This window comes from Protopterus annectens, chromosome 7.part0, assembly GCF_019279795.1.
Source record: "Protopterus annectens isolate FY-2018-M chromosome 7.part0, PAN1.0, whole genome shotgun sequence".
Lineage (NCBI taxonomy): Eukaryota > Metazoa > Chordata > Ceratodontiformes > Protopteridae > Protopterus > Protopterus annectens.
Genome location: NC_056739.1, coordinates 286982212 through 287009461, shown reverse-complemented (window position 1 = coordinate 287009461; position 27250 = coordinate 286982212). Strand labels below are relative to the sequence as shown.

At 41.6% G+C, this 27250-nt stretch overlaps 1 protein-coding gene across 30 annotated transcripts in view; it reads right to left on the bottom strand.

The window, feature by feature from the left end:
• Window positions 1–27250, bottom strand: part of NFASC (neurofascin) — a 2999343-nt gene that overhangs the window by 1339054 nt on the left and 1633039 nt on the right. For all 30 annotated transcript variants that reach the window (XM_044076767.1, XM_044076768.1, XM_044076766.1 and 27 more), the window contains one exon: window positions 6914–7019. In XM_044076767.1, coding sequence (XP_043932702.1) covers window positions 6914–7019 — 106 coding nt within the window. The remainder of the gene's footprint in view (window positions 1–6913; window positions 7020–27250) is intronic.

Here is a 27250-nt window from a genome sequence, read left to right as displayed (position 1 = left end):
ATGACACGACCTACACTGAAGCTGAAAACATAGCAGACTTACTAATTGCTAAATTTAGCTCCAACTTCACTCCTGCTCTGCCTACGATTATCTCACAAGATAGCCCATTAACTAATAACCTCCCTCACCTTCACGTAAGAGGATGTCCTGAATGCACTGTCAAAAGCTAGGAGCACTATATCAGTGGGCCCTGACAATATTCCAGGATGTGCCTTAAATACCATGAAGCACCATTTATCTGTCCTCTTAACAATGCGGTTCAACATCAACCTCTACAGATACTTTTTACCAAGTGAACAGAGGAAAGCAACATTAACACCCCTGCTCAACGAAGGCCGTCCACTAATCTGGGTAATTACTGACTCAGAAGTTTGACCAGCCTAATCTGCAAAGCCATGGAAAGAGTCTTCATGGAATTAATAGGTATGGACATACGGAGCCACTAACCTCTGGACCCAACCCTGTTTGGGCTCGTCAAATGCAGGTCTTTATATTTTGAAAAGGTCACCAAAGCAATGGACAAAGGCAAGATGGCGCATACCACCTACCTAGACTTGGCCATAACCTTTCACACAATACCTCACACAGGCATAGTGGAGAAAGTTACCCAACTGAGCATAAACTGAGCATCATTCACTGAATTACTAAATGTCTCACAGATAAAGGTCAGCATACGATAAACTACCTCTAGAAAATGACCAGTCACCAGTGGAGTCTTACAGAGCTTGGTTTGGGTATCTCTCTTGTTTGGCATCTGCTTCTCTGGAGTAATGGCAAATATCAATAGCTCTCTGGCTGACAAAGTTTCCAGATGACTGCAAGTTAAGAGCAGTCATTGGATCCCCAAATGAATCAGCCATTCTGCAGGAAGGCTGTTCTGAAGGAAATAACTGGTGCCAGTGACATGGACTAAAAGAAAATGCCAAAAGAAGCATTATTCAATTGTTTGGGAAACCCACTGCCCTGGAAAATAGTTTGGGATTTGGGAACATATGTAGGCAGTAACCTTAAATTTGACCAACATGTGTCCAAAGTAGTAAGAAAGTCTTTCCATATTGTGTAGCTCATAGGAAAAAGGATAGCCTCCAGGTCCATGAATGTCAGTGTCCCCCTCTAGTCTGCTCTCATCGGGCCAGTCAATGAACACCATACACCCTTTTGCATGCATCTGTGCAGGCATGTGCAGCAACTCGACCGCATACAGAGGTTCCTTACAAACAGGATACAGGGTTTAAAACATAAGCCCTACACAGAGGGCCTCAAAGCACTGTCAGTGTATTCTGTATCTACAGACTGCTGAGAAGCAATGTGAGTTTGGCTTATAAGGCATCCTCTGACCCTCTATTGATGGACATAATACACATCCACAAGTCACTTGGTGTAAGAAATACTCATTTGAGGGACCTAAACCTCTTCTGTAACTAAACATAATGGTTTGCAAAGACTGGTATATCACTTGTAGGTCACCACTGCTCTGGAAAATACTCCACTTCCATGTAAAACAAAGTCCATCACTGTCCCTGTTCAAGTGTAACCTGCATCTGTGGATAGAAATTTACCTCAGAACTATCCTTTGTACTACTTTTTGAGAGAGACAGCACCTAAATGTTCTTCCTACAATATGGCCCTATAAGCACTCAGTTATGCTCCCTTGAAATAATCACCCAGGACTAATCACTATCCTCTGGATTGTACATAAATGCAGACCTTGGAACTAGATATGGGTACTTTTAACTAATGGGATAATTTTCTAGACTTAAACTGACCAGCAAGGGCATTTAGCCCAGTATTTACATGAGAACCTAAATAATTTGGACTCCATAGATTGTTTTACTCCATGGTTTTTACAATAAAGTTTCAGTATTACATTGTCTAAACCTTGACAGGAGGTGAGTCACCTTGAAGTTAATGTCCATTCTTCCCTGAAAACAACCTCCTATACTGGCATCACAAGCAAACAAATGTATGCCACTTTGAAACTTCAAAGTTTTTGTCAAATGCACAGCTCTCATTTGCTGTGATACAAGCATAACACTATATACTGCTTTCTGTGACATAGACTTGCTGCCTTTCTTATAAAGTTGTAACTATTTTCTTTAACCTGCACTGCCGGAATAGAGAAATAAAGTTCTGACTACAACTAAGTTGACCAGAGACTGATTATCGGCTTAGACACATGATAATGCATGCACTAAGGATGGGTGTACCTATCCTGAGTGTAAGGAACAAACTGTGCAGTGCTTGTTAAGTCCTGGTGGATTCTGGAGCACAGACAAGCAAAACCAATAGACATGGGAGGGTTAAGGAGGTGTGCTGTTCTGGGGCCCAGGATGGACACACTATCAAACCAAGATAGCAGTAGGAACTTGGACAGAATTTCCACATTATTCTTCAAGGTACAATAACTGGGCTAGACTAGACAGAAATTATATTTCACAGGAACATGTGCATTTAATTGAAAGGTTCAAGACACGTCTAATAATCATTTCAGATCATACACTAATTAAAACTAAGATAAAAATGCAAGGTAATTAAGTAAAAATGAGAAATGATACTTTCCCACCTACCTGTTAAAAAGAGAGGAATTTAAGGGATGGGTAGCGGAAAATATTCAAGAGTTATTAAGGAAGACAGAAGTTTCTTCACAAGGGATAGCTAGTCAGTGGGATAAAATGAAAATAAAGTTTAAAAATAAGGTAGAAATAAATGAGAAAGAGATAAAGTTAAGAAGCTATAGGAATTATTTAGAGGGGCTTACAAAGGTTAAAGTATTGCAGAATAAGGGGGAACTAGTAGAACAAAAACAGGAGCAACTGCAGAGTGCTAAAGAGAAAACAAGTCAATATTTGAATAATGCACATTAGTTTACAAAGATTGCCTTTAAGTCCAGACCATGAGAACTTTTAGCACAATGACTTAGGCAACAGAAAGTAGAAAGGGTTGTCACTAAACTTAGGGAGTCTATGACAAGAAAAATAACCAGAAATCCTAGAGAAGTATTAGAGATATTTCAGAAATTTTATGAACATTTGTATAAAGCAGATGAATGCAGAAACCAAAAAAAGTACAAAACAGGAATATATATGGAAGACTTAATTATGCCATGGGTAGAGTTATATGAGGTACAACAACTATTAGTTAAGATAAGAGGAGAGGAAACAAAAATGGGAATGTATAATCAAATCTGCAGGGAAGTCTCAAGAAGAGATGGTATTCCTGGAGAAATATGGAAGTTGGGAAGGAAAACGTGATAAACATCTGGAAGATTTTGTTCAATACTATTTTAAAAGGAGGGGAAGCATTAGCATCTTGGAACAAAGCTTATCAAAATTGATGGATGTGGTCCACTGTTGTTTTCTGGAGAGGAAGCAAGAAATTGACATTAACAGAACAATGCTGATCCAGAAGGAAGCAGAATATAAAAAATACTGTTGTTGCTGGGTCTTGATGCAGAGAAAAAAATTAACAGAATAAGTTGGAATTTCATGAGTAGGGCAATGGAAGCATTTTCATTCCCTGAAACAACAATAAGGATAAATAGGACGATACATGAAAGATTGGAGATAAGAATTAAAGTGGGAGGGCTCCTCTCTGATAAGTTGTTTTTGAACAAAGAACCATGCAGGGGTGTCCTCTTTCCATTTTATTATTTGCTTTATAGTTAGAGCAATTGGCAAAGAGGATAAGGGAATCAAGAATTCAAGAATATAACTGGTATGGTAATCAAGACAAGTTGGCTTTAGTTGCAGATGACAGTATTTTGGACTTGATAAATCAAAGAAAGTACATATTGGTGTTGTGGAACACTTTGAGACAATTTCAAGGATTTTTGAGATATAAAATTAATGAAAATAAAAAAAAATGCTGTAGCCATACATTATGAACCCACTTATAAACTGGTTCAGCAATACCCATATTTATGGGGACACAAATATTTATTAAGTACTTAGGAATATGGAATAAAAAGGTTTTCTGCTATGTTAGGTAAGGTTATGTGGGAAGAGACTAAACAAAAGACAATATAAAAATCGAGAACTTGAAACATTTGTTTATGAATGTGAATAGCAAGATATAAGCAGTGAAAATTTTTGTTTTTAGTCACTTTAGTTTTATATACATGTCAAGCATATTTTTATCAACGAAAGGAGAAGTTGTGGCCAATAATTAATAAACAGTTAAAGGATTTTATCTGGGAGGGGACGAGAGCAAGAGTTAAGTGGAATAAGTCGATCCTTCCAATAGAATAAGATGGTTTAGGATTACCCTATTTGAAGAGATATTTATATAGAGCTACACAGTTAAGGCTCATCTACATAAAACAAGCAGACAGTTATAATTCAAAGTAGAAAGTGTTATCATGATGTGTGGAGTTCAAGAAATGGAGAATTGAATTTTGGATGCATATCCTTAAGGATAATAACAACAACCATAAAATTATTACATTCATGAAGCTGCAGAAAGTACTCTAAGAACTAAGCTAAAATGGGAATGGAGAAAGGAGATTTTGCCAATAGGGATTACTGCAAGTACAAGTACAAAAAATAGGCAAGAGGGGTGGAATTTGTTGGATAAAACTTGCAAAAGGAACCAGAGTATTTTGGAGCAATTAACTACAGAGGGAAACTTAACAGAGTGGGACGAGGCAAAGAACATGTTTGGACTACAAGTTAGAGACTGTCTTTCCTATTAGAGATTGATGCCATTGTATAGGCAAAAAAAATGGATAGGGGAGCCCTTAGTGAAAGACCTGCTCTGGTAAAGTCTTTAGTCAAGTCTAGAACAGAAGCTGCTGTTAAGATATGGATAATAAGTAGGGCATTTAAAATATTGCATAACTATCTGAATCAATCAGAGGAAGTTAGAAAAGAATGAGAATAAAGACTAGAAATACAGTTTACAAAGGAACAATGGGATGACATTTGAATGATTCTCAAGTATGAGACAATGTCCAGAAGGTTTGGGATTTTTCCTTAGAAGGGTTTGCATAGGTGTCTCTATACTCTGAGCAGATGTCAAAGAATTTTTCCTCAGGCATATAGCTAATGGTGGAGATTTAGTGGAAAAGAGAGGCAGGTAACTAGGAACATGCGTTTTGGGAATGTAACGAGTTGGCAGATTTAAAAAATTCTCTCAGTGTACTCTGTCAGATGTATTGGGGGAACAAATGGCTGTAACTAAGGAAATTATTCTTTTGAGCTAGGATACAGCTTGTGAAGTGCCTACGCTTAGTAATGTCTCATTAAGATTAATGTTACTGCCTGCCAAAAAAAAGCAATTGCTAGTAAAATGGAAATCAAAATCTAAACCAGCTGCATTTGAAGTACTGCATATCAGAAAGGAAATAAATAAAAAAAAAAGATCTTTAGAAAAGGAAAGGAGGAAATTACATAGAACTAAATGGCATTTGTTTGAACAATGCATTCAGAATAATGTTTAGGAGAATAAGTTATGTTTAAGAGAAAGGGTGAGAATTAAGGAATTAATGTAATGTTGGAGTGAATTGTTAAAAATAAAGAAACATATACAATATATAATGAACGAATATGAAAAATATTAATATGGTTTGTTTTCTATTACTGTATCTGTGCCTTTGTCTTAAGTGATAATTTAAAAAAAGTGTTTATACTGTATAAAAAAGGAATGTAATATTTGTTGAAAAGTTATACAATTGTAGAAAAGGCAATGGTAGCTGTATTAAGATGAAGATTTTATATGATGTCTGTATACGTTTTCTTAATACCATGATATTTCAAGTTAAGTAAACAAAACTTAAAAAAAAAAAAACGACTAATACGTGTCAGTTTCTTTCAACAACTTTGTATAGGAGCTTCTGAGATAGCATGATGCCCAGCTAGTCCTTAGTGATCTTCAATGTACACCTCAAGGTCAGCAGACGAGAGAACTAGGCATCCTTCATCATGCTTGTTCAGTATGGGCAGTGGGAAAGGCCGATATGCCCCTTTCCTCCTCCTATTACTTCATTGTTGTTTCCAGACTACATCTGCATCAATCTACTAGAGAAACAGCCAGGATTAGATAAGATGTGAAGATGCTACCCACTACCTTGGTTTCAATCAAGTAACAGTCAATTAATGATTTAAGACAAACTCTTATTGCAGGGAAAGATTGCACTCCATCTCACCCATATTAGAAATGTACTTCCCTGCTAGATCCACTTGTTTAGCAGGCATGCTCCTATACCTGGGTTGTACCAGTAGTGCAATCAAATTATACAAAAACACTTTAGCTACTAAATTGTGAATGTCTCTATGTTCTAAGCCCAAACTGGCAGTACCCATGTTGCAAGAGGTGGTACACAGCTAGAGTAGAATACAGTATGTCACCACCTGCAAACTCTTAAAGAACTATATCCTTAGACAACACAAATCACTGTGCATTAGCAAGTTCTAGTTAACCAAATATGTTATCACGTGACAACAGGATACATGACAGATCTAACAGCAAGCATTGCATGTCAGCGATGAGGCATTCCAAATGTTTGTCAACACAAGAAAAGGATAGACAAGCAGCTCATAAAAATGCATTAAGTCTGAGTTTATTCATTCCATTTCACTTTTTGTCACTGTACAGTGTGCTGGCAAAATTGCTAACTATATCTCTGTACTCTCATTAGTGTCATTCCAGTAGTCCTTGCCAGCACCGCTTGAGAATGTCAACAATTTTTTCAAAGAATGACTGGGTGCAAAGGCACTGTGTCCTCTGTGCTTTTTATTTACAGAGGAAAAACTCTGACATTTTTAAATGCAGAGATGGCTCGAACACATGTAAGGTTTGGTGGCAACAGACTTGTGGAAGTGAAAAACTTAGTAAACTGAAGAAGGTGATTAGCAATAGAACAATCAAAATATTAATTACATAAAATTTCAAGTAAGCAGAAATAATGGGTACTAACCTGGGGACTGGATTTCCTTTAGCTTCACATTCTATGCGAATATTGTCACGTGGATCAACTATATAATTCTTCACAGACTGATTTGTAATTGTTGGCGGCTGAGGCACTGTAATGTTAAAAGAAAAAAATCTGTGACACAGTCCCAATTATACAAAAAGTGAAGACTACATATTTATGTATCACTTGTAAACTGAGGAAGTGGGCTGTGGTAAATGGACCGTTTTCAGTTCCAAACTGATCATAAGGCCAGTTATGGGATGGCCAAAGCACCTTGATGACACCCATAAAAATTCAGTGAGAATATAAACTTAACAGACACAAAACAGAGATTAGGACTGAATTCGGTACCCTGGTGTTCCCAGGCAGAAATCTTACAGCTGAGTCACCATCCCCTTGTTTTTAAAATGATAAAAGACAAAAGTAAAGCTATCATTACAATTTTTTTTTTTTACATTAACTTTGTAAGTTTGCACCTGCAACTGCAAAGAAAAAGAAAAAAAAAACAACTTCACCTTCCAGGTCAGGTGATGTTTTAAGAAGGTAACCATCCTCAGTCTATAAATAATTGAGGAAATTCTCCCTTGTTTTCTCAATGCAATTATTGTCTGAGAGCTGCACACTTGGTAACAGTGCACAAGCTTTCTGCCTGGACAGTGACTAACCTCCAAGTCTACCAGGTCACCACTAATGATGGTACTATAAATCACAATAAACAAAGAAGGAGGTCTTGCACTGTATCTGATGCATTTGATTGCGAGGTCCCTCCTTATTGAGATTATGACTGTAAAGATTCCTACACAGTATGAAACCCTCAAGGAAGCTGAAGATGGAACACAGGTAAAAGTTGAAGGCTAAGATGACAAAGTTCAGTACTCCAGACAAACATTGTTCATTCTTTCCAAATTAATATGGTTGAAGATTCAATGAGCATGAGCTAGGTGTCTGGTAAGGCAGCACTGTCTCAGAGGGACACACTACAGTCAGTACCCAGACAAGGATGATCTGCATGGGGCTTGGAGATGGTAATGGGTCTGTTGTGAGTCACAAAGAAATTGAACCCCCCATCCCCACCCTGGTGTTGTGTTTTTAAATTTGACTGTCTTTCTAATTACCTGCCCCTCATGTTAATTTGATCACATATCTTCTTCCCTCTCCTCTCCTCTCTCACTGGCTGTTGTGAGTAAGCAAAACATTATTATTTTGTGAAATCAGTTGCCTTCAACTATTTAAATTTATGGGCCATCCCATTGTTTTCACAGAACCAGAATACAAAGTGTGAACCATTTCCAGTCTATCCTGCTCTTTTAAAATTAGTGACTCTCCACTTAGATAGCTAAAGCTTAGTTACCCCCTCTTTAATATCTGACTACATAGTGCACACTGCAGCTCATAGGAAATTAATCAATTTTCCATCTTACATTTAAAATTTGCAAATTCTACTCCAAGACCACTAGTTACTAGTGAGCCCACATTCTGCCTCTCAGTAGTCATCTTGGGGTTAGTGCTTCTGTATTGCTCCTGCAGAGAGAGAATGAGCATATGAACATTATTTGCTGGGGACTGCTGATCACTGGAAAGCCTAATAACTGCTTCATAGGTTCGAGTTTGGCATTTGTGCTTACATTTTGCTCCTGGTGAGAGAAAGAGCAGAGTGCATAGATTCCTGACTCTTTCTGGTTGGGAAGTGAGTGTCTGTGCTTGACCTTCCTGATTGGTCTGATTAGTATTCACAGCATCCACCAGAAAAAGGGTACAACATGCCTACATACCCTTACATCATCTGGGACAAGACTGTGGATAATAAACAGGATTTGGCCTGCTTCTCATCTTGGGATTGGTGCTACTGTTTTGCTTCTGTTGAGAGAAGAGGCAAAGCAGCACTGTATCCCAGCAGAATGAGGCTGTGGTGAGACCAACACTAGTAGCAGTCATGCAGTACCCATTCAGGTGACTCACCTCTTTTCAACATTCTTGACAAGCTAATTCTTTCTTTTCAGTAAGCACTGCTTGATTGTCTTCTGACTTCAGAATATCTGCTTAAATACTTTATCCCTAAATCATCAAACTGTACTTAATAGTTTCCCCTCAAGTCTTTAGCAGCACCATGTATAGACACAAACACCCTGAGCTGACATTTTTCCTGTAAAAGCACGATTGAAATTTCACCAGTAACTAGTTGCACACAGGACAACTAGTTTGCGGTGACAAGCACTGCCCCCGGAATTGCACTGATGTTCCTCTCACCAGGCTGAGTAAGGAGAAATCATGGTCAGTTGTTTATCAGGGGCCAGGATCTGCCACATTATGCATGCACTTAGGTCAGTGGACCACAAGTACCAGTATGACTCAGTCATAGTCCATGTAGGTGTAAATGACCTGAGACATACCTCCCTAGACTATATGAAGAGATACATCATGGAGCTCTCAGAATATGTGTCCCAAGCTGGTACGAGCCTAGCACTGAGCAGCAGTTTACCTTCTCCAAGGATGATACCACAATATATACAATATGGCTGGCTTTACTAAAATTGCCTTCGTTTCTGGTGTCATTCTAAGGGGGTGTAATATTTGTCAGCATAGCCGGGGACAACAGCAGAATGTGCTGCTTTGCCAGAGATGGTCTGCACCTCTCCCCTGTAGGCTTTTGAATATTAGCTAAAAAATTGTCCTCCTCAGAGTGCCTTTTTTTAGGCAATGCTAAACTGAAAGTACTTCTGACATAGTAAATCAAAACCAAGAAAATTGAAAGGAGTTACTGTTCATTGCTATGAGTCTAAACAAAAAAAAAAAAACTATACTCCCCAGAAGATATCTTCACTGTAGGGAATACTGATGTCTGTGTGATCACTGAGACATGATTTAAAGCTGCAGAGAGCACAATGACAGTGCAAGGTTGTAATGCTTCCACACACTTAAACAGGGACTAAAGGTGGAGGTATCTCGATTTACAGCAAAAATAAATATACCTCAAGCCTGGTCAAACAGGGCAACACACCTGAGCTTCTTCATGTTCAAATCACCATAGGAAAAATCCAGTACCACTACACTGCAAGCTATAGGTCCCACTGTATGACCCAGGAAACCCATACCATGTATTTAAACTTATTGATAACACTCACCATCCAACCCAATACCATATTCATGGGTTACTTTAATTACAGCACTATTAACTGGAAATCATATACAACATCAAACATACAGGCACAGAGATTCTTGGATTTTGTAAACAAAGACTCCCTGGACCAGACTGTGAATACACTAACAAGATGTGGAACCATACTGGAGTTGGTCCTAATATGGGAAAGTGCTGCACACCCCCTACTGTAATGTTTTCTCTGGTAAGGTCAGACCACAAAATGGTCATCTTTGAAGTAAAAATAAAATCTGCTAATCCAGCTAAACCTAGAATATTCAGTATCTGCTCTAAGGCTAACTTCCTACTATTAAGTGATTACCTCGCAAAATTTAAAACCCCCATAAACCCTGAGAACAATGCTGCCTGCACAGAACTGTTCACAGAAACCCTATACAAGCATGTTAATAGCTGCATAGAGGCATCTGTACCACCAGGAAGAAGTACAGAACTAAGTCAAAAAACAAGCCACCCTAGTAGAATCACAACATTAACAGGCTGTATAACAGAAGGAAGAAAATCATGGCAAAATTAGGAAGTGCAGCACCCAGCTGGATAAAAGCACTCCCACTAAGCTAAACAAACAACTCCTATGACAAACAAAGTCTACCAAAGCCAATTTTGAGGTAAATTTGGCCTTCCAGACCATGGAAAACCACAAGGCATTCTTTAGCTATGTCCACAACCTCAAAGGCAATACACAATTGTGTACAGAGTTCATTGCAAATGGAGCCACCTGTATTGAACCAGAAGATATAGCAAACCTACTGGCTGACAAATTCAGCTTCAACTTTACCCCTTTCTTCCCACTGACATTCTCTCAGGAAATACCATCAAATATAACTTCTCCTGCTATCACTAGGAAATGTGTCCTTAATGCTCACTCTAAGGCCAAGAACACTGCATCAATGGGCACATACAATATCCCAGTATGCCTTCTAAATAGCATGAAACATGATCTATCAGGACCTCTGGAATTGCTGTTTAACTGTAGCCTCCAAACAGGCTTCATGAATATTGAATGGAGAACAGCAACACTCATCCCTCTACACAAAGGTGGGCCCTCTACAGACCCTGGAAACTACAGACCAATAAGCCTCGCCAGTCTCATATGCAATGCCTTTGATAGAATTACCATGGAAATGATCAGTAATGATATAGGAAACCTCCAGACACTGGACCCGATCTAGTTTGGTTTAATCAAGGACAGGTCATGCCTACTCAACCTGGCAGACTTCTTTGTGAAGGTCACCAAAGCAATTAATGAGGGCAAAATGGTTCATACTGCCTACTTTGACCTGGCCAAGGCATTTGAGACAATACACCACAAGAGCATTGTTGACAAGCTTAAGAGGTTAGGTTCAAACCCTTATGTAACCTAGTGGATAGCCAGCTGGCTCACAGACAGGACCCAGGAAGTCTTGGGGACCATTCCTTTTTTGCCTTGACTTCACAGCAATAAATATTAATGTCTATGGCTTCTGGCTGACTAAATTTACAGATGATTGCAAATTAGAGCTGTCACTGAATCATCCACCAACACAAATGTTTTTCACAAAGGACTGACACAGACAAACAACTGGTGCCAGAGCCATGGACTAAAACTAAATGCCAATAAATGTCTAATAGTATCTATCCTTCAGGCAAAAAACAATCACTAGGAAATGGAAATCAAAGTCTATACCAACTGTACTAGAAATAGTGAATACAGTAACAGAGATAAAACAGATGGAATTGGGATTTTTAGAAAAGGGAAGGTGCAAATTACATACAAAAATGTGAATTGTGAGAAAAATACATGCAGAAGAGGAAAGAGGTTTAAAAAAAGGCAAGATTTGAATGAGCTGTATAATGTTTGACTGCCAATGACTGGATAGATTATAAATGATATATACCCCGGGATTCATGAAGCTTGCGCCAGGTGCAGGCGTAGCATTGGCGTTCCAACACCAAATATAGCCTGTGAGCGATCCAGGTACGAGCTGTTTCCATGTGCACTACCTGCGTATGCTGCACCCGCAGAGCTCCTGGCCCCTGTATGCTAATTACCCCAGTTGCAGCAGTGCAGCATGCAAATGAAGGTATTTAGCAATCCAGGAAGTGGTGAAGGCTTAGTGTAAGCATGCAGAAATGTAAACCGTAAGAAACGGTTTACATTTTTGCAAACATAAAATCGGAGCCATGACAGCCGGCCAAATACATGTATTATATCATTAATATATGCAAATGGCTAAATATATAGCCATTGGCATAAAAAAATGTACAAAATATAAAACGAACATTTAATTTCATTTTTTCGCACAATCGTGAAGTTTAAGTGCAGGGCAGCGGCACGCAAACCAGATCGCAAGAAAAATAGAAAAATATAGAATACAACTGCATGTAACACATATCATGATTTCCCCATAATAGTCAATGGCAGGCATGTTACACCACACCATGATGCAAGGGTTGCTAAGGGGCTGCGACAGTGTTTTGCACGGTAGCTAGGAATTAGTAGGCAATGCCATGCAAATAAGAGGAGTAATAGTGAATCACAGATTCCCCGCTGGTGTAAGGATGCACCTCACAGCACAGCGTTATAACACCAAGGTGTGTCCTTGAGATACAAATGACATCAAGAGAGGGGTGTGCCACCTTTGCTGTAAACAGATTGGAGCATTGCTAATCCGGTGTCCCATAGCTAAGCAAAGCTGCAGGAAAGGGGTGTGTTGAACTGGCTATAGCTTTGCTTAGCTGAGAGCACACAAGGTAACTGAGTATGCATGTAAACGGAGATTAAAACGCACTTAAACTCGGTAAATGGGTTTGTGTAGTGCGCACCGGAGCTGAAACAGGAAGGATATAGGAAAAGAATAAGGAAATGCTGCAGCAGGGAAATTGGAGTACAAATGACTAATTAACACCTAGGAACCTACAGTGGGCCATTGACAACAGCTAACAAGGCTGCAAGCAGCTACCTGCAGAACAGGAAAGGGGAGGGGCTGTACTGCAAAGAAAACAGCAAAGTGTCACAGCAGAACAAAGCAGATTTGCATTATATCAGCTACAAGACACATTTTGCAACATGCGACTGGGTAGGGAAAGTACAAAATAAGAAAGACGGCAGGTGGAGGCATGCCGATAATGGGAGGGGATCCTGGTATAAAAGTGAATTAAAGGGCAACAGATTTATCAAACATAACTCCACACTAAAGGCCCCACACTTGCAGTACTCACTGTAAAACCCATAATTAAGATACCCTGCAGCAGGAATTGCTCATACACACCCAATGACATCAGCAGCATACATAGCACAATAGTATAAAGTGTGAAAGCACCTCACACACACTTGTGTATTCCCACACACTCTGCACCACTGGTTTATACAGATGGGGAATTTTTAATATGTACATGTTAGGGGCTGCCATAGCTTTGATCCACCAGCATGTGTTGGAGACTGAAGATGGTGTGGAGGATGATGCTCACAACCACCCCAGGCACCAGAGGAGGAGAAGAGTGTTCAGACCCAGGGTAACCTACCAGGGGATACATGATCTGGAGATAATAGAGCATTACAGGGTGGACAGGGACACTCTACAGCAACTTGTGGAACTGTGCCGGCCACACCTCAGAGCCAGAACAAACAGAAGGGAACCCATCCCAGTGGATACGAAGGTATGTGTAAGCCTGAGAATACTAGCTACAGGTACCTTTCAAAGGCCAACTGGGGATATCATGGGGATCTCACAGGCATCAGCATCCAGGGTACTTCACCAGTTCCTGGATGCCATGTTACTACATGCCAATGAGCACATATACTTCCCCCGAATGCAGGAGGAGTTGGCCAGCAATATGCGTCTCTTCCTCCATGTGGCAGAATACCCGGAGGTACTGGGTGCAATAGACTGCACGCACATACACATCAAGTCACCACCCGGTAAGCAGGGTAGGCGCTACATAAACCGCAAGGGATACCCCTCCATCAACTGCCAGACTGTGTGCAATGCCCAGGGCATTATCATGGATGTGTGTGTGCCGGCAGCCCTGGAAGCTATAACGACTCCCACAACTGGCATGCCTCACAGCTTCATCAGGTATTTGCCAGGGGGGCATCCCATATGGCCACCTGGTGGGGGATGCTGGCTATGCATTTGAACCGTGGATAATGACTCCCATCAGAAATGCACACACACCCATGCAAGAACGCCATAATGAGGCACACGCACAATCCAGAATCATCATAGAGCATGTGTTCGGGATGCTTAAATCATAGTTCCGTTGCTTGGACATATCTGGTGCAGCCTTGCAGTACTCTCCAGGCACATGTGCCCACATCTTCATAGTATGTGCCATGCTACACAATATGATCCTGCGGAAACAGCTGCAGCAGGGACAGAATGGTGAAGACCCTCACAGCCCACCACCATTGCCAAGGGCCCCACAGGCACAGAGGTACTCAGACCACGAACAGCCTGAGCCAGCCCCAAAAAAACGGTTTACATTTTTGCAAACATAAAATTGCAGCCATGACAGCCGGCCAAATACATGTATTATATCATTAATATTTGCCAATGGCTAAATATATAGCCATTGGCATAAAAAACATGTACAAAATATACAAAGAACATTTAATTTCATTCACCATTGCCAAGGGCCCCACAGGCACAGAGGTACTCAGACCACGAACAGCCTAAGCCAGCCCCAAAAAAAGGTTTACATTTTTGCAAACATAAAATCGGAGCCATGACAGCATGACAGTAGGCGGACAGAGGCATGCCCAGTATGCCCATGCCTTGGCAAGGAAAGAACGTATAACACACACACTGACACTGTAGGCACCTAGGGACTGACACCTTTCACCACCTGCATACACAGTAAAAATGGATGACACACACAGAAGACCACCCGTAAATTGTCATGTATAGGCAGTCTACTGTGTGCATCCAGCATAGGCAGCCCTCAACTATTGCACACACAACTGCTATTGGCACAAGGTAAGTCAACACCTGAACAGTAAATTAAGCTAGCAGCATGTGCTGATACTGTATGTATAGATTCATAGGTTCATGAGTAGGTACTTGGCTAACTGCCTGACAGCATTCATAAGCCTAGCTAAAATGTGTCAGCTTTTGCCACCCCATTGATTAATTAACTGACCCTCTGTGGAGCAGAGCCAATGGCGGGATCCCTGGGGTGTATCTACTGCTCCCCATCCACTCTTCAAGGTTTCTCCTGAGGACTGTTAGTGAGGGGCTCTGTATAATGTAATTAGGGATGTAATTTCAAAGCATGGTGAGTTTCTGTGACAGGAATCTGTCCCTCCAGCATCTTCTAGTTATTGTTGTGGCAAGGTTTAGCTCACTACAGAATGTGGCTCACTGTGACATGGATTCCCATAGGTGGAGCATATCCACTAAGCCTGAGTTGGACATGGCTTTGCTGGCCAGCAGAAATCATCTCTGAGTAAACGAGATGCCACTGAGTAAAGCAGGAGTTTATTCAGTCTGGCTGCATAGGACATACATTTGAGGCCAGTAATCCTTTTGGCGAGGTATGTTCGTGGACCTTCCAGCTGTCGGAAGTGTCTTCTGAGGTACATTACAAATGAATTATTATACTCTGTGATGGGACTGATGAGTGATGAGTAAAGGGGCACTATAACCTCAGTATGTCTAGATGCGAACCCTTTAGTAATCAGATGGCCTACATAGAAGGATGTCCTAACTACTTTGGAGATATGATTTGCAAAGGCGAGATCTCTATCTACCTTAGTCCCCAGATACCCTATTACCTCATCTGTATTAAAGTGGCAGCCACTTACGTGTTAATATGTGGGTGTTTAGTTTTTCCAAAATGGAATGACCATGCAGTTTGTGGCACTTAGCTGTAGTCCATGACATTGACACCCTGTGTCGGTCTCTGTGAGGCCCATTGAAGGATGTCTGTGTCAGCTGGACTGTCAGTTATGGCTCCCAGTTTGCAGTTATTGCCAAACATGGTCTGCCGTAGTCCACCTGTGTTTGCCTGTACCTCTGAGAAGTATATGCCAAACAGTAGGGGTCCTAGGACTGAGTCCTATGGGACACCAGTTGTGAATGGTTAAGAATTGGACCTGGAGGCTGCTAGTCTTACCATGTGGGTTCTGTGTGTAAGCCTGTTGGCAAGCCATCCTGTGATGTATAGGTTTATGTACAAGCTGGTGAGGTTATCAATAATACTTGAGTGGGGAATGGTGTCAAAAGCCTTGGAGAGGTCCAGGTAGTATGTGTGAACCACCTCTCCCCTCATCTAACATCTTGGTGACTGTAAGATGTCAAACAGGTTCAGTAGGCATGATCTGCACTCAACCAAGCTGACCTGGGTTGGGTCAAGTGTTTGGAGGTTACCAATGTCTTTTGTCAATGAGTGCCATGAGGATGCACTTCATAGCTTTGCAGACCAGGCTAGTCAGGCTTATGGGGTGGTAGTTACCATGGTTAGTTGTGTTTCCACCTTGGCGGAGTGGAATAACCGTTGCTATGCACCATTGTATGGGCATGTAGCCTGTGTAGAGGCTGAGGTTGAAAAGCTTAATTAGGTGGGGGGTTAGTTTGTCTTGTAGTGTTTGCAAGATGCAGTCTGGGATGCCATCTGCCTCCATTGATGCTGTGCTTTGCAATCTGAGAGGGCCATTACCACCTGTGTGTCTCTGATGTCTGAGATACTGTACCTTCTGGGTATTGTAGTAGGCTTTTTAGGGGATGAAGTCTGCAATGCATGTATCTGCAAGGATGTTGGCGATATCAGTAGGGTCAGTATATTTTGTGCTATATTGCACCGGCATCTGGGTGTTACCACTTAGATCCTTGACATAGCCAAAGAAGGCTTTGTGGTTATCTTTCGAATCCCTGCCTATTTTCTTGTTGATGTTAGCCTTGGATGATTTCATGAGGGACCTCTGTTTCTTACTAATACTGGTCATGGATGTCTGCCCTTTTTGGGTGTTGCTGTTTTTCTGGACTAGTGTCCTACTTCTGTTTTATAGCCTGTTTATTGCAGGGGTCCACCAGACTGGTGTCCTTGTCTAGAAGGAGCGAGTCTTGGTTTACCAGTGATGGCACGATCCATACATCCTTGTAGGTGCTTATAGAGTGCATTTGTAAATCTTTCTCTATCTTGAGCAGTGTTTTGCCTTAGTTTGGGGGCTGTGAAACCTCCCACCTCTGTCTTTAGTAGTGTGAATTTAGCTGTAGGAAAGGTATTCACTGTGGTTTCTTTGGGTGGGGAGATGGTTGGGTGTGGAAATCATCAGTGAAAAGTCCATGGTCAGATCTAACCAGTGACCGGTTTACCTCTACTGTGGTGCACCTGTCGCCCATGTTGGTGATTACAACTTCTAGTATGTTTCCAATTCTCGTTAGGGAGTTTACCATCTGACACAGGGCATATGAGGTGATAAATTCCAGGAAGCACTGGGCCTGGAAGTGAGTACTCGAGTAAGTTTCCCAGTTAATGGTAGGGTAGTTGACATTGACCAATACCAGGGTGTTCGGTAGGACTGTCATGTTTTCCACTGTCTCCAGGTGGGAGGAGTGGTGGTCCTGGGTCATGGAGGGTGATCTGTAGCAGGCCACAGCTTGCATTGCAGTTATGGCTGATGTTAGTTGTACATGGATGATCTCAGAGGTATCATGCTGCCCCACTAGCCTGGAGGTGTAGGTATCCCTGATGAATATGGATACACCCCCTCCATGTCTGTGTCAGTCCATATTCTGTGGCCGAAATGTGTGGTATGGGTTGTAGTCCAGTAGTGCTGGTGTGCTCTTAGGAGCCTTAAAACACATCTCAGTTACTGCACAGATGTCGATGTTGTCCATATGGAGGAGTGCTGTGAGTGGGTGCTTGTTGTGATTACAACCCCTGGCATTGAGTAGCATAACCCTCAATGATCTCGCTATTGTGCTGTTTATGGAGGTGGGAATCACCTTTGAGACTTGCCTAAAAAAGGCACCATGGGGGCGCCAATAGCCTTGGCCAGTATTCCAAAGCCTAAGGCTGACACATGCAAGCCGGTATGGTATTGTTGCATGAATGTTACCCATCTGTGTTTGTTTCTCATCTTTCCTGTAGATAACCTACTGGTAAGCAATATAAAGCCTTAAACTTATACAAGTCTTCTAGCTTCCAGGATAGACTTTTGGAGTAATTACGTATCAGTGTTCTGTATGTTCTTGCTGTACTTAACTGTTTTCTGACTACATGGTGATTTTTCACTGTATATTGTGATCTGAAAGCTCTGTTTATTCACATATTATGTCTGTGATGGCCTGCACTTTAGAGTTTCACAGATAGGTAGTAGGCTATCTGCCCAAGGGCATTTAGAAGCATAGCTACAGTGTGTTTGTTTTCTCCACACCATTGATGAAGTAACTGAGCCTCTGTCAAACATAGCCAATGAAGTGATTCCAGGCAGAGTTGCTGGAAGCTGTTGAGGACTGGGGTGGTGGAGGGTAATAGGGGCACTCAGTGATCTAAAGAGGGCATGTTAATGTGAAACATCAACACCATTCAATTTTCCCTAACAGGTCTTGCAGCTATAAAACTGGAGGGGCTCCCCCACCCCTGGCTGTATGGTTCTGGGACACATGATCCCAGGGGTGTATATTCTGTTACCCATTCACAAATCAAGGTTTCTCATGAATTGTGTCAGTGAGGGGCTATGCCTAATGTAGTTAGGAATTTAATTTATAGTCTCTCATTTCATTTGTTATGTTTTTATTTCAAGAGTAAGTGAAGCTCAGTGGGTTTGGGCGCCTCCGCCCTTTGCTTAGCCTAGCTTACACATAGAAATCATCTAAATAGGAAATAGGCAGAATCAGCGTTAATGTTAATAGTGTAATGGTTACAGCATGTGCATAGTATCTGTGCATTACTGGTTCAAATCGCAATAAAGTCAGAGATGTTTTTCATGTTAAAAAGTATACCTTAACCACAGCTTGAATATCTAGGTAGTATTCTTCAGTATAATAAACGTTTGAAACACCCATGTGTGCTGGAGGGTAAAGTCAACAGAGAATGTAATACTATGCAAGCACATAGTGAGATGTTACTTCATTGAAATGTATATATCCTGAGTAGTTAGCAGATGTGGCCATGTATGCGCGCACAGGTTATAAGTTTTAAAGTTTGTTTAACTGCTGCTTTAATGTCACACAAACACTTTTAAATATGCTTACAACCACTTAAATAAGCCTTATTCTGGAGTAAAACACATTTTTAAAGCATCACAGGTGTTGAACCCTGGACCATGCACGCAATAGTCATGAGACTTACCACTAAGCCATCTGAGCTGTATATATGTTTCATGGTCTTTAGACTACACCTTATACTATAGGCATTCCACAGTACTAACCACAAATGGGACAGTCACTTTGTGTATATATGTACAGTACATTGTAATGTACTGTCATTTGTGAATCAACATATACAAGTCTACATATGTATAACTGTTACAAATAAATACTAACTATATATATATATATATATATATATATATATATATATATATATATATATATGTACATGTCAGTGATGTCTGCACATAGATAGAAATATATATATATATATATATATATATATATATATATATATATATATATATATATGCACAGTTACATCTATAGCCATACATATAAACATCTATAAACACACTTTGTGACACAGAAGCAATCCAAAGGAATTGAAGTGTACACAAAACACATGCAGCTCTGCTATTATAACTATTAATATTAACTTAATTCACCATAGAAGGGATGGTTGTTGTATATGTGGAGATTGGGGTGGGGGGAGGAACGATGGGCAATGAAATTATGCATCAAGGAGAGCCTGGGTTGGATGTTCAATAAGTGAACTGGAGGGGTATACATGGAGTATGGGGACAATATAAAAAAGAAACAAAACAAGAACCATTCTCATCCATAATACACCCTGTCAGGTCACATTGCAACACTTAATTCCACAAACATATGAACATTAACATGCATCATACATATGTACACCAACTGACTGTCACATTTGTTTTCAGTAGTGAGGAATACCCGTAGTAAAATGTATATTCTAAACACCATAACATTTGTACATTTCTCAGATGCCTTAGTGGTAAAGTCAGTGACTGTGGTGTTCATGGTCCCGGGTTCATTTTCTGCAAGGGCTGTCAATTTATTTTGAGGGCCAGAATAAGGGCTGTCGGATGTAGGTTGATTAATGTACTTTTAAGCAGTTGTAAGCGGTTTTGTGTGGGTTTGCGCGACGGAAAAGCGGCACTTAAACACAGTTAAACAGATAAGAACTTCACAGGTTTAACTTTTGCTTAATGTCCCGCAGACCACGGGCAGACCTGCTTACAACTGCTTAAATGTGCATTAATCACACTTTCCCTACCCATGCCTGTTCTGAGAGGTAAAATAATAACCACTTCCAGGATTAGAACCTGCAGCCATGTACACCATCCTCAGAGTAACCAACCACTAAGCTACCTGAGATGTACCTATGCCAGCTGTGTATTCAGATTGGTTAAAACACAAAAGGGAGGATTGTGTGGAAATAGGACAAACCGTCGTGTACCCAATGAAAGGTGTATGCTCTATATATATATATATATATATATATATATATATATACAGAGAGAGAGAGAGAGAAAGAGATACATGCTATATAGAGATATACATATATATGTAGATATATAGCTAGGTTAAAAACATGTACACATCTCAAAAGGTACATATAACTGTATGCAATAATATATATTATATATCTATATCTATATCTCTATACATATATATATAAAAATATGAACATAACATATGAGGAGTATATGGCAATACACTATTACAAATATGTTCTATGGACATGAGACAAATAGGGTTAGTCACCAACACAACTACAATGACTGCAAATATCCATGACAGAAATGCACAGACATCTTTCATGTAGCAAAACTATTACATTCTGATGTATTGCCAAAAGGATTCAAGGACTAACAATACCTGCATGCTATACAGGAAGCATTTAACAGTGCCTTAATGAATCAGCCTGCAATTACCATAGTATTAGTCCACTAAGGGATAGGTGTTCACATAGGGAAAGAACCCCCACACACATACAGAATATGTATAAAAGCAGTTCCTACACACCTGCATCTGTTATGTACACCCACCAACATCTCCCCCACACCTACACTAATTACAACAATACATACTGTCATACCATAACCAATTATTCACCCACTGTACAGCTGCTGAAACCTTAACATACCTGGACAGAGACAAACAAACATGGCCCTATGTGAAATAGTTGCTGTTATACAATGGTACAATGGAACAGCTGCTGATGTTACAGGGTTTGTTTGAACTAATCCTGTTTCAGAAGGTTGAAAAGTAAATACACCAGGAAGTATTGCCAATTACTGATTATCAGCACAGTATGATAAACATTTACACCAAACTATAGATGTCTGGTGAGCACACTGTAAACCCCCTAACATTATATGAATAGCCATACAGCCTTGAGCTGGTCATACATCCTGGCCAGATGTGTGGTGTGTGATGTATGGCCACAATCTGACAGCTAAATTTTGCATTGTCATCCCATATGTTAAAAACCCTGTACCCATGAACTACCACCTAGGCAGTGGTCAACATAATGGAAACTGTGTGTGTATGGGATGCAGCTGGACAGTAGTCTTTCCTTTGATAGTTACTTCACCACACCAGTCAGGTAGTCATAAGTGGCACCCCTAATCATGACAGGGTGCCATCCATGAATATCGAGATCATTGTTCAGCCATACTCAACACTCAAGTGACCCATAATAGAGCATGTATTCTTTAAGGGTTATTGGCCATGTTCAGATGGCCTACACTGGCCTTCCCAATCCCTAGCTCCTCTATATAGCATGATGCCTACCCTGAATAAAGCCATGTCCAACACAGAGATGTTGGACATGCTACACTTACACATCCTGATTTCAAATAAACACATACTTCATGGACATCCACCTTTCTAGTACAAGGATCACAACATGCCTGACAGATCCCTGTCCCATACACATTACACACTCCTGCCGTACTATCCATCCCTGTCCAGCAAAGCTGCACATTGCCCCTCTTTGAGACATGGTGTGATGACCGCATGGCAAATATATCAGTAACCCTGTGGATCAGTTCTGTGGCACTGCTTGAACTGGCCACTGTAACTTAACTGTCTGTTGGCTACAGCTAGGTAACATTTCAGCCTAGGCTCATAAATAGCCCAGGGCATATAGCCTACTAGTTCACTATGACCATACATGCTATAGTTGATATCCAACCCTGAAAAATACCATCAAGCTAGCCATTGTCCCATGTGTTTCACATGTGCAACACAGGTAATACATGGCAGGATGCTAAACTGCTGCTGTACAGTGCCATGTAGATGTATATGGAAAAACACATATATGTAAAACTTTCCGTGAGCAAGTCTGCAGGGTCACAGGTCATGTCCCCTAAGGCTGTGTATGACTATATGTGTGACATATACACAGCATTAAGGTCTATTGCATTAATGTGAACACAACCAGGCATGTGCTGATAGGTAAAGACACCAGCACAGGCAAACAGACATGCCCACATCAAGACAACATCCACATGGAGTATGAGCAATGTCATCACTTGACACACACATATATGGTGATAACATCAAATCACCAGTACGTGTCAAATGTGTGTGAGTTAAACATGTCAGTGGTGTTAGTGTCATGTAGATTTGAAAAGACATATTTGTAATCTTAATAAATGTGATACACATGTATGTTCATCTTTACTTCTGTACTTCTCTGTGAGTTACTGTGACCTGTCTCCATCATTATGTCTTCCAGGTAAGCCACGTGCCAGGCTGCCACCAAACACCCGCTTGGTGGATGAGGTCCTCATTCCATACCTCCTCGACAACCATGTAACACTCTTCAGCCATGTGCCACAGGATGCACAGCAGCAGGATGCCCAGTGGGAGGAACTGCGCAGGAGGGTAAATGATGTCAGTGGCCACAATCGCACCTATCAGCAGGTGCGCTGACACTGCACCGACAGCATGCAAATGCAATCGCCAGGGAACAAGGTGCAATAGGTGGGGGGCAACTCACCCAGCCCCCACTCACACATACCGAGGAGCTACTGGCCAACCTGGGGACATCTGCAGAACTCCATCCACAAGCTTTAGGTGGTATTGTGGAGGTGGGTGTCTCACAACAACTGAGCCTGGAGTTGCCTGGTAAGGCACTACTGCACATATAACACAACTATATTTCATATAGTCACATGTGTTACTGTACAATATGTAATGTAACATCATATGCAAGGCATGTATGCACACATGCCACATACCATAGTTTGCTACTCTATGTATGCACAGATGTGCATACTCCATAGTATAGTCTATTGTACTGGCTTATGTGCTACCATGCACATTGCACCCTGTAGCTATCTCACAAGTGTGGATAATGATCTTACTGCTGTGACACTCCTATTTAGGTACCTCTGGCATTTCGCAGCGACAGCAGCCTGTTGCAGGTGAGATTGTTAATATTTATCAGGCTCGATAATGCACAGATCATATTAATTGCACGCTATCTGCCATGTGGCCATTTAACACATGTACACATAACCTATGTTGGCCCTGTTAATATATACAAATCAGAACTGCAATGCATCACAGTGGTGATAATTGAAGATTATATAAAACACCTACACTAAACCTTACAAACTGTCATTGCCAGATGTGTGGACAGCTGTGAATACAATGGTGGAGATGTGGCTCACTGTAGGGACATGTACTACAGATCAGCATTACACATGTGGGGAAAACAAACAGTACTATAGAGAGAGCATATGTGTGCACACACTCTAAATGTTTTGGAGCTGGAGTATGACCAGCCCACAGGATTCACCCTTGTGAATTATACCCTTGCTATGAATGTCACACAATGTCATGTACTATCTGACATGTCCATGACATTTAGTGGGCTGACTGCAACACTGCTTAACTATCCTGCAACTCACATCCCAAACATACCACCCTTTGTCTGCATAACTCTGTCCTCAGTGGAGCATATGACATGTATGGGTGTATGTCATATGGGACAACACTGACATATGAAATAGATGCCCATCACAACCACTGGACAAAACATGTTTACACATGGCCATGGAGGATAGGCAGAGACATGAAGCAACACACACAGTAGAAGTGATGTACATGTGTGCACACCCTGTTGTACATTGGCCCGACACAATACAACAATGGCATTTGTGTAATGGTGATATTGCAGATGTGAAACACTAAACATCATACAGGCCTGTGCACAGCTTGTGTAGGCATGACATCAAACCACCACATAACATTCCCTGAACATCATGAGTGTGTCACGACATGAAAGCATTCACCTATACAGTATCCAAATACATACATGTGTTGCACAACATACACATATAACCACATCAGGCCACAGATACAGTACATTCACCTTGCTGGTGTCAGACATCACTGTCATGCTTGCTCCTCATGTGTGTGAGGTACACAGATGGCATGTGGGACACAGAGTACTGCTAAGTTAGCCATGTCTGGGCATAGTTGCCAGGCATCAGCAATTTGGTTGCAGATGTGCAGGGGTGTCATCTGTATACCCTTCAGTGAACTGCGTCACACATTCCACATTAGGGTTTAGTGTGTATACACCTCAGTGATGTGGGTCACATTCCACATTAGATATGTATTGCATCTGAACACAGTCATGGCTATGAACTGTGTCTGTAACTCAGACTGTATAGCAATAGTGAAGCCACATGATGCCCTGTAATGGCTATGCTCATCAGCTGAATGTGCAGTATGTCACTGTATATCTGTAGGGCAGACTGACAGCACTGCGTCAGCTGAATGTCCATGTTAGTATAACACCTCTCTGCACTGGGACACCATTACCTCACTGTATATTTGAAAGAACACCATTGTGTTAAACATGTATGCATGTCATTCAAAACGTCAGCAGAAGACATGTCATACTACATGTGATTGGCAAGGACATATGCCACACATCAGGCTGGTGTACTGTTAACCAGTGCTGGTCTGTGGCACCATTGCAAAGTAGGGACAGCCATGACAAACATGTGTGTACAGCCACATGCACATTGTCTGTAGACTCAGCTCAGGGGTAAGCAGAATAATGTTGAACAGACATGCACTGCTTTGGGGGAGATATGCAACTAGGGCTCAGGCAAACATAGTAGTCACTCAACATACCCTTCTGCTCATGTTCTCACACATAGGGGCAGTGGCCAACACAAAGCATTTGTGGCAGATGTAGAAAGGTCAGCGATGGTCTGTTAACATGTCGAGTATGTTGCACAAAACATGGCAGTGCGGTGCAATGGTGCATAGTGCATGCATTGTGTTGCAAGGTTTGGGGCATAATCTACTAACACAAATGATGCAACACAGGGATGTATGCTAACTACTACTATAATTGTGTAAGGTGCATGCCTTCTGCTATAACACATGCATGCTGTTGTGTGCTACTCAGGATATATGATAACTACCACTATAAATGTCTAAGCTGAATGCCTTCTGCCATATCACATGCATGTTACATGCCGTTGGGTGCCATAGCATGTGTCTCTGTCTGTGTCTGTCTGTCTGTGTCTGTGTCTGTCTGTGAGTGTCTGTGTGTATACTGTGCTGTATAACTTGTAATGTACAGTTCTTGTCTGCACCTCACAGGTGTGGATGTAGGTGCATTGCCCTCCTGCGGTCCACCTAATATTAGTGTCCCCACAGACTCTAGCAGTGATGATGAAAGTATGACTGAGGCACAGGCAGGGTTGTCAGGGGCTGAAACTATGCCATTGGTAGCCATTCCACCTGCACCCCCCTCGTCCCCGCACACAGATCTCATGCCTACACATACTCCATCACCAGTGGCCATAGAGGAAGGACAGTTGGTGGGTGGTAGCATGGAACAGGAAAATGTGGAGACTATGGAAGGTGTGCCTGCACACCATGATCCCAGCCAACTGACTGGTGATGTCCCACACAGGCATGTGCCCAGTGCTACTCGTAGGATGACCTCTAGCCAACATGCCCCTGCAAGACATAGCACATCAGCTGGTGTCACCAGATGCATGTTTCAGTATATAATGGAGGTACAGGCACATGCTGAATGGCACAACAGAGTAGGTCTGAGGCTTCAGAGGGCTGCTGTCCATATTTTTTACTGACAACACCCAGGCAATTGCAAATGCTCACCATCATCTTGCAGATGTTTTGGATAGACGATTGGATGACATGGTGGGAGTCCTTGACCGTGGCATGTCAATCCTCGAGCGTGGAATGTCTGTGCCAGAACATCTGGTGGGAGTGAGGCATCAGACACATGGACATAGGCCAGCTACATCACCTGCTGAAAGTCTACGTGAACATGCTAGTTCACATGCCCACTCCCATAGTGGCGGTAGCAGTAGTAATACAGCTGGTGCTGTGCTGTCCACACCAGGACACAGCAGGCCACGTGTACGTGGTCCTGGATGGTCCCAACAGGGACACAGTTCCAGTGGACATGTGTCATCAGATAGTACCCAATCTGGACCTCTGCCTGGTAGTGCCAGTGCAACTCCTGGCAGGCTCAGGTCACGTGGCCGTGCCCGGACACCGTGAACTGTGAAACCTGCCCTGTACAGTCTGCAGCTGTCCATAATACCCCTGTGTAGGCCAGTCACATGCCAGACCTGTGTGCATACCTACACACACATACCAGAAACAAATGTAGGGCACCTCAACATGCACACGCATAACATCCACACACGCCCAATGAGATCAAAGGCCCTAACCCACACACATGATGTCATCCAATGGTGCAAACTAGGCCTCTGGCAAACATTATCACCCTGTGCATATGATGATGCCTGTGCTTCATCCCTGTCATCCACACCATCGGTACAGGGACATGCTCATATGGTCTGATGCACAAGGTGAACATATTAGGAGGACAATTGCAGATTATAATTGTTGAGTGGTATTGACAGGCAGCAGACATACCATGTACTGCAGTTTTAAAATGCATTTTGTACTTTCAATAGTATGTATCATGTGTAACAACAGTAACTGCATGTTGATCTTGATGTTCTGCCTTCCTCTTTCAGGTGTAATTGCATGTGACGG